An 18,951-nucleotide genomic window follows, 5' to 3' on the forward strand; every position below is an offset into this window, starting at 1 on the left:
TGTTCGTGTGAGCAAGTGAGTGACCATGTCCGCGCGGGCGAAGGTGGCTCATGTTGGGTCTTTCCACAGCCCCGCGAGGGAGGGGGCCCCGCTCGCCGGGCAGGGCAGTGGCACCCCTGGACGGCAGCAGGCCCTGTTTGAGACGAAGCGATGCTGTGACCGGGGAGCGGCCGAGGCAGGTGCAATGTGAACGTTCCAGAAGCAGGGCTGGGGAGACAGAGAGCGCTGTCCAAAAGGAGAACCCGTGAAGCGGGTGAAAAGGAAGGAGGAAAGATCGCGCGGATCCTAACGTGTGCCTGCGCGGCCTGGCCTCCCATTCCGGTATCTGGCCTCCACCATGGTCCTGGGCGCCGGCGGGGCTCAGCTAAGACCCTAAAGCAGTGACACATGACTTCAATAGACGGTGGCGGTAAAGGTTTGGTGACTTGGCCTCAACCTATTCAAGAAGCTTCGGTCTACGATGAAAGATTTAACCTCCGCTGAACTGGGTGGCAGGTGCATCACATCCTCTAATCCTGTGCAGGACTCTCTGACGTTGCTGTTCTAATTACCTTCATCTTGAAGAAGAGGGAGTTGAGGCAGGAAGGTCAAGAAATGTCCTGCAAGCCACACAGCCAGGCAGCCCGGAAGCTGGGCTCCAAATTCTGGCAAACTGCAGCATGTACGATGCTTTATGCTTTTAATAGAATCCAGGAGACGAACGTGTTTCTAAATACCAGATATGATGCAACGTCAATTACTTTATTAAATCCATTTAATATCAGCTTTTGAAGTAGTTCGGTTTCAGCCATACCCTGGGATTTTCTTGGGGATCCCTCAATATTTAATTAAGAACTGACAGTCAAAGCAACACTTCGAGAAGGGACCATGATTTTCAGTACAGATCAGAAGATCCTATCAGATACATGTAAAAAACTTGTCTTAGATTTATAGTATCACTAATTCTTTTTTTTTCCCTTTTATTCATGTCTTTAACCCATCATATCGAAGTTGTCTTGTCACCAAGTCCTGGAAAGACAGGTTTTGGAAGGAAATACCAAACCAATGAGCCTTTACGTTGAGTCCAAGTCCATCGACCATCCACAAGTTCTACATAACACACTTCTAAAAACTACTTTTGGCAAGAAGTCATTCTCCAGAAAAGCTAAAGATCGCTGTTGTTATTTGGATTGGGTGGTACACACGGGGGAAAGACGGGGAGGGGGGGCCTGCAGAGCCAACCAACTTCGAGATGCGGGATTTAAAAGTTGAACCGATTTCTTTTTTTTTTTTCTCTTTTTTTTTTTGAACTGATTTCTTTATTGTGTGATGCCTCAGAGACAAGCACACTCGTGTGCACCGCAGTCACCACCGGGGATACGACTTCCGTTACTTCCCGACACATTAGCCACAGCAAAGTCTTCTCTTGGATGGCCCACTGAGGATCCTAGCACACACCAGGAATCCCTGTTTTGAAATATACTTCACATAAGGCAAGCTGAATAGAAATAAATACAAGGCACTAAAGTAACAAATGCTTGAGAAATGGGGGAAAAGAAGTATATTTAGTGGGGTGCCTGGGGGCTCAGGCAGGCAAGCACCTGCCGTGGGCTCAGGTCATGATCCCGGGGTCGGGGGCGCATCGGACTCTCTGCTTCTCCCTCGGCTTCCAGCCCTCCTTGTGCTTGCTCTCTGTCCCAAACAAATAAATGCATAAATAACAAATAAATGCATATAAATAAATAATAAAAGCAAATAAATAAATAAATAAATAAATAAAAGAGCTATACTTACAAAGCATCTGACCCTGAATCCTCTTATAAGTATATAATTACACACCTGCAATAGCTATCACACTCATGACCTGGAGGTGACATTTACTTGGTAATGACATATTTATCCACCGTGTAATGGTTTCGGGCGCTCAATCTATGATATTAAGCCAATATCTGGGTTTCCTAGTTGTTTTAAGCCACTCTGCTCTCTCGAAGTGAATATACAGTTTCTGAACAAGAAGGGGAATAAGACTGTCCACTTAAAAAACATCCCGTTATATTTATAGTCCTCTTTTTGCCTCTTTGTCATACTCCGTTCACGCCTTTATCTTATTTTCATTGAGCATCCCATCTTAGGATGTCAGAAAGACGTCTGATAACTCAGAAAAGGACAAAAAAAAAAAAATAAGGTTGGTCATAGTTGGGCTTCCCTGTAAGACTGAGGAGAATGAGGAAAAATTCTTTCCAGACACCCTGAGGTGAGGACTCTTGCCCCAAAATACGGTAATTGATATCTGTCATGATTTTTCAAAGTAATTATTAGAACCACAAGCGCTATTCTTGTTCGCACAACTTCACTTTTTTTCATCACACTATTTGCTGCAGCAATTTCCCGAGTCAACTGAATTCCAGGGGATTACGCAGTGGGTGGGGAGAGGAAAAAAAGTATTTCCTTTTATCACATGTAACGCTGTTGCTTTCCCATTCCATCACGTTCCTGGGTAAGAACAGAGGAATCCAGGGTGGTCACTTGGAGTACCTGATTAACAACTTGCCTTGAAACTATTAATTAGGTGTGGAATTCATTCCCCTTAAAGACAGCGGGGGGGGGGGGGGGGGGGGCCCATACCGACTCAGAAAAGTGAGCTCGCCTTTTGGAAAAAGACTCCAGATTTCAGCTGCCTTCGGGGTATTCAGGTTCTGTATGCTCTGCTCTCCCCGAAAGGTCAGGGAAATTAATTGTCCAGGGCGCACAGTGCATTTCCCGGGCAGAGTGATAGAAAATGATGGTCCCTACTCTCAAACCTGCTACAATCAGCAGCTGATAACACAGCTACGGGCATACCCGGCATCAGCCAGCACCATTTCTCCTCCTTGGATTTGCCTTGTTTGACTTTTTAGCTCACCTCCTCACGCTCCCATTAGTGACGTTTGCGAGGCAGGTGATTACTGAAACTACTTCAATGGTAACGCCACTTCCCTCATACTGAGGGATTACCAAGTATCAGGATAACCACTTAATAATGCATCACCATAAAATCTCCCTTAATCGCCTTTTTTTTTAAAACCCAAACCTTCAAACAATTCACATTTAATGCCAAAGCCATGCAAAACACAGGCAGGCTGTATTTATCCAGAAAAGAAACCGGCTTTATTTTTTTTAATTGCTAATAGGAGAGAACAATCCCAAAATCACTAATCCACAATATAATGATCTAATTCCTGGTTTATTACCATGAATAATTCCACCCCTGTGATTCCTGCAAGTCCTGTGAAGGGTTCCCTATACATTTCTGAAAAAGAGCTGGAACAGTGTGATATATTTTGATCTCGTTCCCTCCTCTCAATCATGTTTGAGCATTCCCTAGAGACGGGGAAGCCCGTGCTAAGTTCTGGGGAGAGGAGGTGGACACACCACACGTGCTCACCCTCTTATCTGACTTACTATAGACTTTCATGGGCAAAGAAACTCATCCTCAAAAAGAGATCAAGCGCCCCTGCTCAGCATCTGCGGCCGGGGGCGACCAACAGAGCTAGGAGTGTTAGCTAGGCTGTCTTCTGACTTTTCCCATCCAGCCTTCTTTTCACAATGTATTTCATTCCAAGGTCAAGCTACTGGTAACTATTTTCAGGTTTAATTTCCATCAAACATTCAGTTGGAAAGTATTGATTAAGCAACCTGCATTGGGCGAGATGCTATATGTAAAACAAAGACAAACACGGGACAGGAGTCTTTGCAAAGTTAACACACACGTTACGATTAACGAATACGTTCCTGCATACTGCACATTATACGGCACAGGAAAGAACGGTTGTTTTAAAAGTTAAAAAAATGAAAATAACATAAAATACAGCATTTACCGTGTATCAAGCATCCAACTAGCCTTGTGTGCTGAATAATCGACCCATACAGCACTTCCAGGAAGTAAATTCCATTATCCTCCCTCTTTTTTTTTTTTTTACACAAGGAGAAACTGAGGCACGGGGAAGGCAACTGAATGACATTCTGAAATCTACACATTAAGTGATTCACATCTACACAGTCACGCGACGGTCTGTACTCATAACCACTACCTTATCATCAATGATCATCTGGCCATAAGGCACTGAGGCAGTTGAGAGGGTCTCGCGAAGGAGGGGAGACTTACTACACCCACAGGTGAACGACGCTGCCATAAACTGGCGGAGAGACTGGAGGCCACAAATGTGTGAGGACTTCCAGGAGGCAACAGCTGGGATGTAGCGCATGCTGTGATCGCAATGATAAAGCTGAAGAAGTAATTCAGAACTAACTAATAATTGGTCCTAAAAGGCAGGCAAGAGAGTTCTATGCAAACGGGAAGTTAATTTTAACTCACCTAATCCCTGTGGAGTAGGATGCAGAGTATTTCTAGATATCCTATCTCCCCATCTCATTATATTCAACAGTTCCTTTTGAATAGCCATCAAATGTATTCATTGAAGCTTAATTGTTTGTATTTAGAGTAGTTATTTCTATTTTTTAAGACACAGACTCAGAAACTTTACCTGCAATAAATCCCAGAATCTTTTTTTATTTACTAGTCGACGATTCCAAATAACTAACGTATAAACCTTGACACTCACTTTCTCAGTACAAAAAAAGCGTATCACAGCCTTTTTTTTTTTTTTTTTTTAAGCACAAAAGCAACATAATTATGTTTAGTGGAATTTCCTATACCTTCCCTAAATTTATATTCCTCAAGCATCTTGAACATTCACAAACTATGTACGTTTCTCTACCTCTCAGGATCCCCACTTCCCAAGCACACAACAACCTGGTTGGCTTGGAATAGCTATTAGTATAATGCACTATATCATTTAGAACATCTAGCTATCCGGTCTGTTAAAAAAACAAAATTTGTTACCTCTCCCTTTCACTAATTTTTAACCGCTGAGCATTTTGTGTCTGGCAACCATCTCAGTCTAAAGATGGATCCTCACGTGAAGGAAATAAGCCTCAAAGCAATAGTCCTACTTAGAGGTTTCTGTTACTCGATTTTGGGTAGACAAGGAGCTTTAAAAAGAAAAAGATCAATGTGGGTTTAAAAAAAAAAAAAAAAAGGAACGTTTTGGAGAAAAGCTGAAATTTGATAGAAGGAGAACATTTAACATTGCAGAAAGTGCCCATACTAAGTTCAGCAGTATTTTGTGAATGAGAATATAATTCTTGGTTCAAAGCAGGGCTTTCTATTAAGAGATTTTAATAACATTCAATCCTTCTTGAACTCTTTTACCATGAATAATACAGAAAGCAGGTTTTATCCTGAGGCATTTGAGTTTAAACTTTTAAAAAAGGGATAAACATTTTTGGTTGCGGTATGAATAAAAATAGTGTCCTTAGAAAAACTACAGCAGGACATTTATTTCTGGAAAAACAAAAAGATTTTACTTTCACAGCAAATAACTGTAAATATTTTTTACAGTTTCATATTTTTGAATATATGGAGTTGCATATCCAGATAAAATGAAAGGAGTTAAGATATAAATTCTAATATTACTTTTAGAAAAAACACAGTGAGTGAGCAGCTGTCTCTGGCAGTACATATCATACTATCCAAATGTTATCAATTTGCTTCAAACTCTTCCTTTTAGGTAACTGCTAAAAGATGAAAAGTAAATCAAAGATGAAAATAAATCAAGGAATTTGATAACATCTAATCTTTTCATAATTAATGAAGCACATCTGAATTTTCATATTAATTCATATTTCATCCTGTCTATATATATAAGTTTTTTAAATCATGATAATAGCTACCACCTATTAAATAATCATGATGATAATATAATAACAACGGACCTTTCCCCCCTATTTGCTTGCCTGTGACTACATATTTTGACCCCAATTCTTAAAACAGTATAACTACAGTGGTAGCTTAAAAGATGTAAAAATATGTATAATCAGTAGGCTAAACATGAACTTCTTATGATAAACTAATGGGCAATTTCAAATGTTTTGCAGTAGAAAGCGTAGACCGTAAATTAAATAAATATTTAAACATTACACACGTTGACACAAAAATAAAGTGTTTAATTAAGACATATTTTAATATATTAGTCTAGAAACCTCTTAAATAGGCACGCCAGATTTAAAATGTGATTTAAATTAATATTTCAGAAAAAAAAGGGGTCAAGGTTAAACTGTTTGTCTTCCTTAAAAAGTTTATAATGTCTTTTGTGTCTCTACTTACAAAAAGAAATCTCAATGAAACTTGGATATTAAAACCTCCCAGGAAACCAACAATAAAAGCTGCTAAGAATTTCACAAGTTTTTTTTTTTTTTCCTTAGGTGTTAATTAAATGATCATTTAACACTGCAATGTAAACACAACATTTTCATCTCCTGACAGCACAGCCTATTATAAATCCAGGGTAATAAAAGTCTTGGTGTTAACGCTCTGAACCAAGTTCCCACCACACTCTGAGATGCCTTGTCGTGTCTAAGGTTAAGCATCTAGACACAAAACAAAGCTTGCGCCTACTCGACTTCCAGTCCAATTTTCCCATCGCCCAGTGACCTAGGTAACACTTTGAGCAATAAAGAATAAATTTAATTTCTCCAGCATTTTGTGAGGATTAGGAACAATTGTTGGCTTGCAATGACTTTTTATCCTTGGATTCTTTTTCCTCCAGAGCATTCCTCCGGTCCTAAAAGAGAATTCTGATGGTTTAAGACATAGAACAAACAGAACTTTAAATTAGGCTTTTTTCAATCAATTGGAACTGTTGGAGGGGAAGCAATCAACCTTTCTCTGTGCTGTTCTCAGCTATTCACATACTCCAAGCTTTAATCTTTCACTAGTTGAAGAAACCTATCATGACGGGGCAAAGCTATCTTTTCCCATTCTGTTTCCAGACGTATTTATTTCTCTTTTCTTTAAGTTTTTTTTTTTTTAAACACTTAAATCAAGTTGCCATACTTAGCTGTACACATTCATTTGGGGGAGATTTCAAGAGGCGCAGATGTTCTCTTAATAACATTTCACACAGCCATGTCCTACACTACACCACGGGTGTTGCCACCAACAGGCCTTTTTACTTTTCATTGCTTCCTTCTCTAGAATGTCGTTCTTAAGAAAAAGAAAAAAAAAAAAAACTCTTGCCCCAAAGTTTCTTACATCCATCAGCATTAACCAAATATTTATCATGATTTTTCAACTTTCTACTGAGAATTCAGTGATAGCAATTAACTGGGTTATGGGTAGCAGGTAATAAAGAGGAGACACACCACATTGCCTCTGCCTGCAAAGCTTATGTACATGCGAAAAGTATTGGAGTTACAATAAAAACAAAACGAAACAAAAATAGCTTCTGGCTCAGATCTATTTCATTATCAAATATTGTTTAAATCCAAAGTGCTAAACGATTTGCAATTTGCACTGCATTCTGACATATGTTTAATCTAAAAATGCACTTACAATCACATATGCAGTTTATGTAAAGATGACAGACTGTTCCACAGATCACATCATATTTGCATATTACAAGATCAATGGGTTAATTATCTTAGATGGTTTTAAAGATTGAAATTTTAATTAGCAATAAAAATGTTCTTTAGGAACATATGCAAATCTTCTTGATAACTTTTAGAATAGTTTAACTGTAGTTTAAGGAGCGTAGGCAGTTTTTGCGGGCGAACTCCTATTTTTCCTTCATTTATTTACCAAAAAACATCATTAAAACAACCACCCAAATATGTACACTAACACAGTTTCTGAGTCACAGTCTCTCTTTCTACAGCTAATTCACTCTATACAGGAATTTTAAAACTACATGAATCATCAACTGGGAGAGGGCAGGAGATCTCATTAAGAACATTCTGGCCTTAATGTACCTTGTGTGGCCAAGTAAGGAGAAACAAGATGATGCAAGTGCACATTTTATGTTAATTTGTAGTGGTAAAAAAATTAATGTGGCCGTGCTTCTGCATGTGTTACTACATCGACAATAATTGCAAGACAGAGGTGAAACAGAACAAGGAGATTTGCTGACTGTGGGCAAGTTGCAAAGACATCTGTGTGACTATTATTTTCATCTTTGCAAGGACAAGATGATAATCATACAATTTCTATCACCCTGGGACGCTGGCAATGTTCTTTTGAATATAGAATCTTGAAACATCCTCAGGAGGAAAACATGATCATTCCCATTTTAAAGATACAGAAACTTGACTCCACAGGCATCACCGGATTCCCAAAAATACCAGAGCTGCTAATATCTGAGTAGATATTCAAACACCAGTGTTTTACGTCCTCTCTCTTATGCCACACACTGGTTGATTTCAGTGTCTTAAGACATAACATAAATACATTAAAATTAGCTAACAGAACTACAATCCGATGGGCCCTTATTCCTAGAATTATTTTTGCCAACTTTGGTCACCAAATTATATCCTTGAGACTGCAGTGGCAATTCTAGGACTTATCGCCGAATTTGAAAATGTTCCCTTGATGATGTGTACTGAAAAAAACATCTCTTTGACATGAAAACCATAGACTTAAATTCACGTGTCAGCAAACGCAATCACTGTTGCGGAACTAAGTTTTAGTTTACATGTCGCAGGTCAGACGTTAGCGGTGGCCGAGGCCCACGGACACCACATACCAGCATCCGTCACGGTCCTCTCCAACTGCAAACCGGCCCACCGCGAGCGCCTGCTGGTGGTCGCAGACACCTTTACGCCCGGGACACAACCGTTTGCACAAGTCGGCCACGTGGACGGGAAGGCTTGCTGCCGGGTGCAAGGCAGGTGCTGGGCCCCTAGCAGGAGCCTACCACTTCGGACCTGTTCCTCAGCAGCCCCCCTTCTACTTGTGATCTCTCGGAAGTAAAACTATCGACACGAGGCCCGGAAGCCTCCCAAGCACGGTGTTCGTCTCCGTCACATGGGTGACTTCGAGGTCACCGAGCACGTGTGGATTTTAAAACGGAATCACAAGTCAGTGCTACGGGCGGCCGCCTCCCTCCCGCACGCCAAGTGGCGAGGGCGACTCTGAAGGAGCCCGGGTACCCGCGCGGCGAGGCTGTGTCTGCGCACTCAAGACTGGCTCGTGCAATCGTAATCCTTTCAGATGAAATGCTCCCCCTAAAGCTCCATCCTTCAAGGGGCAAGAGCAGAGCCCCCGGGCCCCGTAACAGTGAGGTTACGGGCCCAACAGCGGGCCTTGGTGTTTCCATCACAGGTGGTTAGCGGGTTTCTAAGTTTTATCTCATGTACGTCCAGGGTCTCAGTTTCCAAAGTCAGTCTGTCGCCCCGCGGAGCCTGGGGGGGGAGCCTCGGGGTGAACGGTACAGAGAGTGCACCCCAGCGTCTGCGCCTTGGCAGCGGCAGGGGACGGGAAGGGAGCAGCGCCCGGATGGGGCAGCTCAGCGAGTGGAGCTGAGGGTCTGGCCGGACAACGGTAACCCTGGCGACTGCAACCTGCCGTCCTGTCCTGCACACCCGGATTTACTGGGCAGGGCCACCGCCCGGGGACGGGGAGGGCGGCAGGAAGCTCCGCACCTGACACCTGCCCGAGCCCATGCCCACACCCACGCCCACGCCTGAGCCAGGGCAGGCAGACGAGAACTCTCGAGAACTCGAGGAATTCTGACACAAGCTCCGCCCTGGTACTCCGCGATTATCCCTGGATACAGGCCTCCTCGAGACGAAATCACACGGTTTTATAGAAATGTAGGATTATAGCGAGGTAATGAATATTTTGCCGAAGCGAAAAACGGGTTATTTTTATTTTGCACGTGTCTACCCAGACCCTCCAATGTTTAGAAGACCTGAGGGGACTAAACATTTAATTAGCCGAGTTACCCTTTAAATTTAATTTGGCTCTCTATTATTCCTAGTGCCTTCCCAGGGTTACTGTTTGCTCATTCACGTTACAAACCCTGAACCCGACGGAGATTTAATTCAATACATCAAACACTTACTGAGAGGTTTCTAAAGGTCAAGCCTCATACTAGGCCCTGGGGACATAAAAATAAAAAACAAAACAAAACATGTTTTCATAATAAATGTTTGTCAGCATGTATATGCATAATCATAGAAAACTCGGTGAATAATAACTGACAAGTTTACTAACGGTTGTGTCTGGATGGCAGGATAATGAATAATCTCCACTTCCCTTTTTCTATTTTTCTGGATTGTCCCAACTTTTTTAACCCAAGGATATGTATGTTAGTCTTGTAACTATTAAAAACCAAAAACAAACACTAAAGCTCCTTCTACGGGGCAAGACAGAAGGGAAATAAAGACAGCTCCCCTGTATATTTGTCATACTTCACAAATGAATTTTTACCATAATAAAACAAAAATTTGTTTTCTTCTAAAAAAAAAAAAGGTTCTACTATTATTAAAAACAACGTTAAGCATCCGCGATCCTATCTGACAGTCAATGAACTGCGACCTGACCAATCGGATTAAGCGGTCAAAATCTATTTGTCTCAGGTAAGTAGTCACTAGGCCATAAAAAGAGCCCTTGAGCTTAAAAATACTATTTATAATGCTAGATAATTCAGAGACTCCAAAACTCACTGGGGAATAATAAATGCCACTTGTGAACCAGAAATACAAAGGTTTTTATTCAAAGAAGTAGAGAAAATGGATCACTGGGACTCATGCATTTAATTTCATTTGTTAGTTTTGTTTTGTTTCAGTACACACCAGTGAAAAATGAGTTTCTGCAATACTTAAGCTTATGTTAGAAGTCTGGGTAAATATAATAATAAAGAAATAAACTGAAAACCACAAAACAAATATTTATAACCAAAAGCTTGACCGCAGTAGTCCCAACGAAATTCCTCTCTAATGAGCCCGGATTAGTAGCTGCAAACTCAAGTTGAAAAGTGTGAATCACTCACTGGTAAATCACCTGTAAGGTTACATTTATCAGGAAGATTTGTACATGCTACTCATATACATAATTGCCACTCATAAATCTCAGACAATCACGGTCGCCCATTTCGAAAAGTCGCTAAAATCTCCGTTGACCAGCTCCAGATTGTTCCAAAAATAATTTTCTCCACTCTTAGGTCGATAATAAAAATGCAGCATCGGTTTTGGAGGAGGAGCAACAGGGCGAATGGCGTATCTGCGCAAGTTAAGGAAACCACGTGCTGTCTCTTTTAACCTCCAACCTCTGGCCCTTTGCTTTCCCTTTACTTACACTTTCCATCTGTCAACAAGTGCTTGTAATTTTATTACACTGTCCTGTCGTTTATGCAGAGTTGGTATTATTTTACAGAGTTCTGTTAATGGACTGGATAAATGGTAATGCTATTTAAACTAGTCTCCTGCTCCAACAAACACAGCTGCAACTGTACTACTATTTCTGAGCAAACATCTTGACCTGAACATGTAGTGCTCTCTGAACCAGTCCAAAGAGAAATTGGAGCAGACAGCAAAGGAAAAGCATATTTGGCCGCTAGCAGCAACCAACCGTGTCGAATCATAATTCATATACAGTGTACCCTCTTTTTCTTTTATATTGCATTTAGAGTCCAAAAAAAGCATGTGTGCTGCTTCACCTGGCATCTCATTTTCAGCCAAGAGTCAAATGGTGATTATTCATTATAAACGTGAGAAGAAAATCTGCATAATGTCCAGTACATCAGACAATTTTTAATCTAAGTACACTGTGATAAAAAAATGAAACACCAGTAGGATGAAGCACACAATAAACTAGTGCACGTCTTCAGCGGTTGTAGACCAGGATTAAAACAGAGTATCAAATAAGGGGGAAAGTATTAGCTAATGCGGTAAGTCAGAAAAAGAAACAGAGACGGTAATGAGAATCATGCAACAACTGATAAGAGAAAATAAATTATGAATTTGTTTCTTTCATGAATTCTAGATGTGCATGCCTCTGCTACATTATATGGCAGGCAATTAGGGATCGCTTAATTGGTCGGTGCAGCGACGAGTCAAACACCTTCCCTGTCCCAACATATTTTCTCTGTTATGTATCAGAAATCCTGTATCCTTTGTTCTGTCACTTATCCCTCTTGTGAAAGATTCATTTTTCGGTGAACATTTTAAAGGACATTTGTGTTTTCAGATTTCTGCACATTCTCCCATCTGTGAGAACATTTGTTTTGGGTGAACTGCGAGGCACCTGTATCACATGATGAAAATCTGAACTTGAACCCTTCCTCTTGGAGCTCACGCTGGCTGGGCGGGCAGGCTCACAGGCTTTACTCATGAAAGACGTTTGATGGTGGTTGTTTATTCCACTTAACGATCATCGTCCTAAAGAAGTAGCTTAGAGCTTAAAACATGTGGCTTAGAACTTATCTACTCAAGAAGGAGACCACTGGTAACCACTCACTAAATCTAACGCAGGTGGGACTACGGTGCCTCCACTCAAACGATCACTGACCTGAGGATGGAGAAAAAAAATTACACCACTGTTTCCACGTGTCTTTAGTACTTATGTCACGTGTTAAGCCCCAACCGATATTAAACATTACGCCATCAGCCCCTAACTCCGGGGACATCAAAGGACTCAAGTCCCTCTTGCAACTACTTCTAAGAAATAAAGTCTTATCTCCCAGAACTCCCCAGGGGAAGTCACGCGAGCCAGACAGGGACATCACAACTTCGAACGCATTTTCTAGCTGCCCATTTTCCCAGTGTTTACATGCTTTTAATGAACTAGGAAACACTGCCTGAGAGTTTTACAGGTTCTGTTTCTTTCATTCATCTCTTGAAGCTATCAGTTTCTTTTCGCACGGCAGCTCCCTAAAGTTGGACAATCATAACAAAATATGAGAGAACACCCCTTGGCCTGCTACGTGATATTGTCAAAGTGGGGAAAAAATGTTCAACAATATAATTTGCCGATAGAGGATGCGGTACTGGATTACACCACCTGAAGCCTTCCAAGAGAAGTAATCCAACTACTTCTAGACTAGAAACCATATATTCTTGTTCCTCAGAGACTGCAGAAGTGAATTTTCCCCTCTTAAAATTTTTTTAAATTCTTAAAATTTAAGAACTTTTCCGTCTAAAAGCTTAATGCTTTTAATTGTAGATGACAGTCCTCATTTAAATTATACTTTCCTGGCTACAAAGAAAATCGAAAATGTCCCAGATTGGGGTGGACTGCTCATATATGGACACTATTAGCGCAGCAGTGGTTTCGTATCCTTCACTGTACCGGAGCCTTGAAGCCAATGCTTCAGTCTCCTCAATCACAGCAACTTAAAGCAGAAAGTAGACTGACTACGAAAACCATCCCTGTGGCCCGTCTTGGAAGCTAAGCAGAAATATTTAAGTAGAAGTATCAACTTCTATACATACATGGAATCTTTTTTTTTTTTTAGTTTTTTTAATTGGAGTTCAGTTGCCAACATTTAGCATAATAACACCCAGTGCTCATCCCGCCAAGTGCCCCCTCAGTGCCCGTCCCCCAGTCACCCCCACCCTCCTCCCCTTCCACCACCCCTTGTTCGTTTCCCAGAGTCAGGGGTCTCTCATCATCCATGGAAGCTTTTTAATGGCCTATCTCCTAGTTCCTTGGTCAAAACAGTCCTTACAGAAACGCTTATTTAAAAGTCAATCTTCAGGTTTGGTTTTCTTCTCAATTTGCTTGACTTGAGCTGAGTAACCGGCAGGGAGCACGGGGAGGGGAAGCCCTGCCCGGGGACCTGGGCCGCGCTGGGGGAGGGCGCCGGGGCCCAGGGCCAACCCTCCGCAGCCAAGGCCTCAGGGGCCCAAGGAGCCAGGCCGCTGCGGGGCCAAGAGGACGCTCCTCCTCCTGCTGCAACCGTGACAGCGACAGGCCCCGAGGGAGCCAGGCTGCAGGCGCCCCTCCCCGCGAACGGAGCCCGTGGGGGAGGCTGGGGCGCAACGTCCACGAACGCCACCGATCGTGGTTATTTATTCTTCCCACGCTCTGTAGCTTACCTCCCATCTGCACGGAATCGCTTGTATGGCTGAAAATCTAATTTTAAAAGCTTTCAAAAATGTGTTTTCGCCATCCCATCTTAGGTCAGCGAACAAGCATTCCAGGGAGGAAAGACTGATTCTGCCTAAAAGTTACATGAGGCTGCTTCCAAACACGTACTTCCCTTAACACCCTACGACAGAGTTGTTACGAGACCTTTACAGCCATTCCTATTGCAGAGTTTGGAATTCTGGTTTTAAAAGGAACATTTAAGAGGAAATTTACAGGCCTCTTTAAATACCTTATAATAATATTTCCAGACTAATAAACACTACTCCAGTACAGAAACAATGTCAAGAAGGCTGACACTAAGAACCCGAACTTTACAAGGAAACACTGCCAACTTCCTCTGAAAAGGAAACACAGTGGCAATTTTCCCCTCCAGACCTTAATCAAAAGTTTCCGTAAAGAAGTAAGGTAAATCTCCTCACCACCGCACAACCAAGAGAGAATAATACAATTACAAGGACACAGACAGAAACCACTAAATGCTGACCAAATACAACTGAAACCACTGGAAAACCAATCATAAACTTCCATAAGACCAAAAAAAAAAGAAAAGAAAAGAAAAGAGAGGCACACTCTTAATCCATTAATCTACCGGTGAACAGATTCCAGGAGAGCACAAGGAAACAGATCCAAAATACATTTAATAAAATACAAGGTACTACCCGAAGCAACAATAACCGTTTCTGTCTACTTACAGCCTGTACAGCTTCGAAGTCCCAAGAAACAGCAACTCAGGAAACAGCTGAAGGTGATTTCTGTTTAAACGCCTTTTGAGAAAAACAAAAACAAAGCATACGTTACACAGAAAATACCCAACAACCAGTCTGTGATTTAGTCGTGTCATGCCTCATCCTGTATTTCAGGGAAGAAAGAAATGACATTCAAAAGAACCCAAGCATTGCAAATCAGAAGTTGGTTACACCTTGTGTCACCTGACTCTTTAAAGCAATTTTCCATTACGCTCACCTGGATGACTCCCCGGGCCTAAGCCCTAGCCTCACATCCCGTGCACCATCAGTCATCCAGGATACACACGATGAAAAAGGGTTTCTTGACTCAGACTCTGGTGTCTGGGTTAGGTGAGTGCAGTACACAGCACAAATGCCACAGTGAACAGTGCCCTAAAAAAAGATTCATGTGCTGTCCCAGATGACCTAAATTTTCAGCCAAGGCATTATGGGGAGATGGAAATTTCAATTTTGTGAGCATCTTGCTTAGTTGGGGGGAAAAAAAAAAACTGTGAAAAACTGTCAGCATGATTTGTCCCTATGGGCGAAAGCAGAGGAAAAACCACAGAGGTCCAAACCTAAACCCACAATTCTTGACCCTTAGCTAAAAACAAGGCCGGGTTATAACCAATCATGGTGGCTAGAAATGCTTAGATAATGCTTTTTTAAATGTTTACCTGATATGAATTTAAATTTAGAATTTAGAAAAAAAAATGTAACTGCAACTAACTCATGCCCTGATGCCATGTAACTGCGTTCTCCTGGACCGTGGACATTCGTTAAAGAGCTGGGAAGTCCGATTTGCCTTAAGTGGGCAACCTGACCTGATTTCGGGCAACCGAAATCAGTAAAAATAATGCCCATCCTCCTGCATTTTCCAAAGTTAAATAAAACAATGATAGGCTGATGCAAAACATGGACACTTAAACGATTTACAAGTTGCTATAGCTCTAGACGAGAATAAGAAGGTCCAGAAAATTAATGTCACATTGAAGAACCTGGAGCTATTTCTTGAGCCTTAACTATAAATGTTAAGAGGACAGGAAGAGAAAGCATATCCATCTTGACATATATAAATGGTCATCAGGTAGGAACAAAATTATACTTAATTAATCTCCAGAGGGCAGAAATGGCACTAGTTTGATTGTAAGTCTTAAGAAAGTAGATGATAAGAAGACTTTTCTAAGAATTAGAGAATTTCCAAAAACTAGAAGAAACGGAATGACCTGCCTTGAGGAACTCTCAACTCTTTAATTGCATTTATATTCAAGCAGGGGCTATGCATTTGCTTATTTTTTTTTTCTTGCAAAGGACATAATAAAAAGAAATCCTGCGCTAGGCGAAAAATCGCACCAGGTGAACTTCAGAACTTCTTCCAACTCTAAAATGCCACGAGGCAATGATGAAAACCGTGACTTTCATTACACAAACTCGCGTTATGAAGAAGTTGACCATCTACGGAAACATTCTCAGCTTAATAAAATGCACACCCATAAAAAAGGAGGCCAAGACAATTAGGCGGGGAAATAGTAAAATTAGCAGCGAAAGAGTGGAATTTCTTCCCACTTACACAAATTTTTTTTTTAAACAAAGCAGACAACAAGGTCAAATCTAAAGCAAAACCAAGAGCTCTTTACTCATTTATTTTTCTCCACTGGGCCAGGAGGAAAGGAAGGGGTACTTCCAGAATCTACTATGATGCAATTCTGATAAAACGTAACTTCATTGTGACCCGGTTATGTTTTCCTCTCCAAAGACAAAGCACGAATATTCACAATAGCGGAAATTAGAATTTTTTTAGGGAAGCAACCGCTCTCGGGTAGACTCTCATTATTCCAAGAGCCAATCTCGACTTGTAACATGGCAGATGTGGGCTGTCGTAAAGTCACCCAACCACTGGACCAACAGACTCCCTGCAGGATTCTCCAGCTGCAACCAGGATGCTCCTTCAAGCCCCTATTCCAAGCTTTCCTTTGAGATGGTACATCTTACATGGTATGTGAAACTTCCCTGGTTCCCCTACACGGAGGTGGTGCCTCCCCTGGCTGTGCTCCCCAACCCCATGGCATTTGACAAATAACAGTGTATTTAATAACCCCATATTGTATTTATTCACATACTCCTCTGATTCCCAGTAGACTGGAAGGTCTTCCAGTACAGAGACCCCATCTTTGGATCTCTTCCCTTCTTCTCCGGCACTCAGTGGGCTCCTAGGAAATGCTAAAGGACAACATACTTCTCTTTTTGCATGCTGATATAGTTCAGCAGAACGCTAGCCTATGCATTTTACATCCAGCCAACGTTCCTCTGGGTTGCTCCCTGAGGTCCCTGCCTTAGTTTTTATGCCACTGTCTAGGTAACCAGAGCCCCACCAGCAAACCTGCCTTCAGGTGCCCCATACAGCAGTCACCTGCTTTCCTTCCCATCACCTCCCTCCCCCTGCTGTCCTCAACATCACCCACAGGTTGGAAGGAAACTGACATGTTCAGACAAGTTACGATATCCTGAGAAAGTAGGTATTTCAGATTGGGTCCACGCACTGCCTTTTTCCTAATCATTCCTTTCACAGTCCCAGCCATTCTTCACTCACTCCAAGAGCAATAGCTAACATACACTAAGGGTACTATGTGATGCTCACTGTTCTGAGGGGTTTGCGTGAACTTTCTCATTCGTGCTTCGGAACCAACCCCAACAGTAGGTGCTATGCTCACTGCTGTCCTAGAGACAGGTACCCAGCTCAAAGAACGTAGAGTTAAGCCCTGAACTCAGGTAGGGGGATTCCAGAACCTATCTTCTGAACCACTTCTATCAGAGACACAGGCTTAACATATCTCAGCATTAATTCAAAATCATATAATACTGAAATTTCACTTCTCACTGACCTTTCCTTGGGGAAAAAGACATAGCTTTATAGAGTCTATTTCTTCACTCTCGATGCATGAACCACTTGAAAATAAAACAATTTAGAAAACTAGCTTGATATTCAGCTCCCTGTTTAAGATCCTTTTAAAATGCCTGAAGTTTGAGAGAGAAATGAAAATATGTATAAAATAGTTTTCTCCGAATTCAGGTAGTTTATCATTCTTTCATGAAAACTATGGTGAATGATCATAACATTGCCTAAACCAACCATGAGCATGAGACAAGGTAGGACACTAGAAGGGCAGATGGTAAGGGATGTGACAACATGCATAGGAAAACAGTAGGAGGCTTTTTCACCGTAAAAGAATATCAGCACACTTTGGGTTCGTGTTCTTTCTGCCATCGGTGCTATGAATAAATGGAAATCTAAACATTAAAATAAAAAGTGAAATTCTTCCAAAATATTCAGTGCAGGGGGAAATTTTTAAGCAGGGATTTCTTGTAAAATGACCAGAAATTAAACTCTTAAAGAGGACATTTAAAAAAACAAATCCAGTATTACTTTAAGACCATTAAGGTGCATAAGGACTCCTAAACAGGCTACTAGCTAGCACCTCCAAATGACACAGAATACTTCGTAGCAGGTTGCAGAGGATAGTGCTGTAATAATAATTCTAATGCAAATGAGTTCAAGAAGCTGAAATCTGATGTCCCCAGAACAGAAAAACAGCATGTAGTGAATTAAGTGTATCTCAGAGGAGGATTTATGGGACCCGGCATAAATTGGCTCCATCAAGCTCGCCAGGTGGGGCAGTCACCTACTGTTCGGAGCTGGGACACTCCATCCTGCTAAAGGAACGTGGAATCACATCCAGGCCTCCCGCCACCACCAGCTAGACGGGATCTGCCCCCGAGATCTCAGGGCTCACTGAGACTCTCTGGATGGTCACTCATGATTTCAGAAAGTCGTGTAGAGTGTGTCTCAAAGACGCTCCCTAGGGCAACGATGACAGGGATCCCAACACCGCTTCCTCTGTGTTACAGCTGTTTCTGAGCGTGACCTTCAGGGGGGTGAGGGATCTCTCCGTATCACACAGAACACCACTGGCCTCTGAAATGCTGATTCTCAGCAACCTCGATTTGAAGGGCAGCCTGAGCATTACTGACAAGCACTGCTTCAAATCACTATCTGCCACTGCTCCTAGGTCTCGTCCACTGGTAAAAGCGACAGTCTCTTATTTTTTCGACTCTTCAGTTCAATGAAGAATCGCAAGCTTTAGCCCAATGCAAAATGGAAAGTGGACGTAACGTTTCCTGTTGTTGCACACGTAAGGCATTTTAGCAGCGTGTCTGGTCTGTAATAAGCCTTCAATCAATACACGCTGCCTTCATGAGTTTATCACCTACGATCTCCTATCG

The 18,951-nt window shown here is 41.9% G+C and overlaps 1 protein-coding gene across 7 annotated transcripts in view; it reads right to left on the bottom strand.

Annotated features, from left to right (window-relative positions):
- SLIT2 (slit guidance ligand 2) overlaps positions 1-18,951 on the bottom strand; it is a 352,220-nt gene that overhangs the window by 322,707 nt on the left and 10,562 nt on the right. For all 7 annotated transcript variants that reach the window (XM_072738007.1, XM_072738006.1, XM_072738002.1 and 4 more), the window contains exon 4: positions 14,638-14,709. In XM_072738007.1, the coding sequence (XP_072594108.1) occupies positions 14,638-14,709 (72 nt within the window). The remainder of the gene's footprint in view (positions 1-14,637; positions 14,710-18,951) is intronic.

This window comes from Vulpes vulpes, chromosome 14 (genome assembly GCF_048418805.1).
Source record: "Vulpes vulpes isolate BD-2025 chromosome 14, VulVul3, whole genome shotgun sequence".
Lineage (NCBI taxonomy): Eukaryota > Metazoa > Chordata > Mammalia > Carnivora > Canidae > Vulpes > Vulpes vulpes.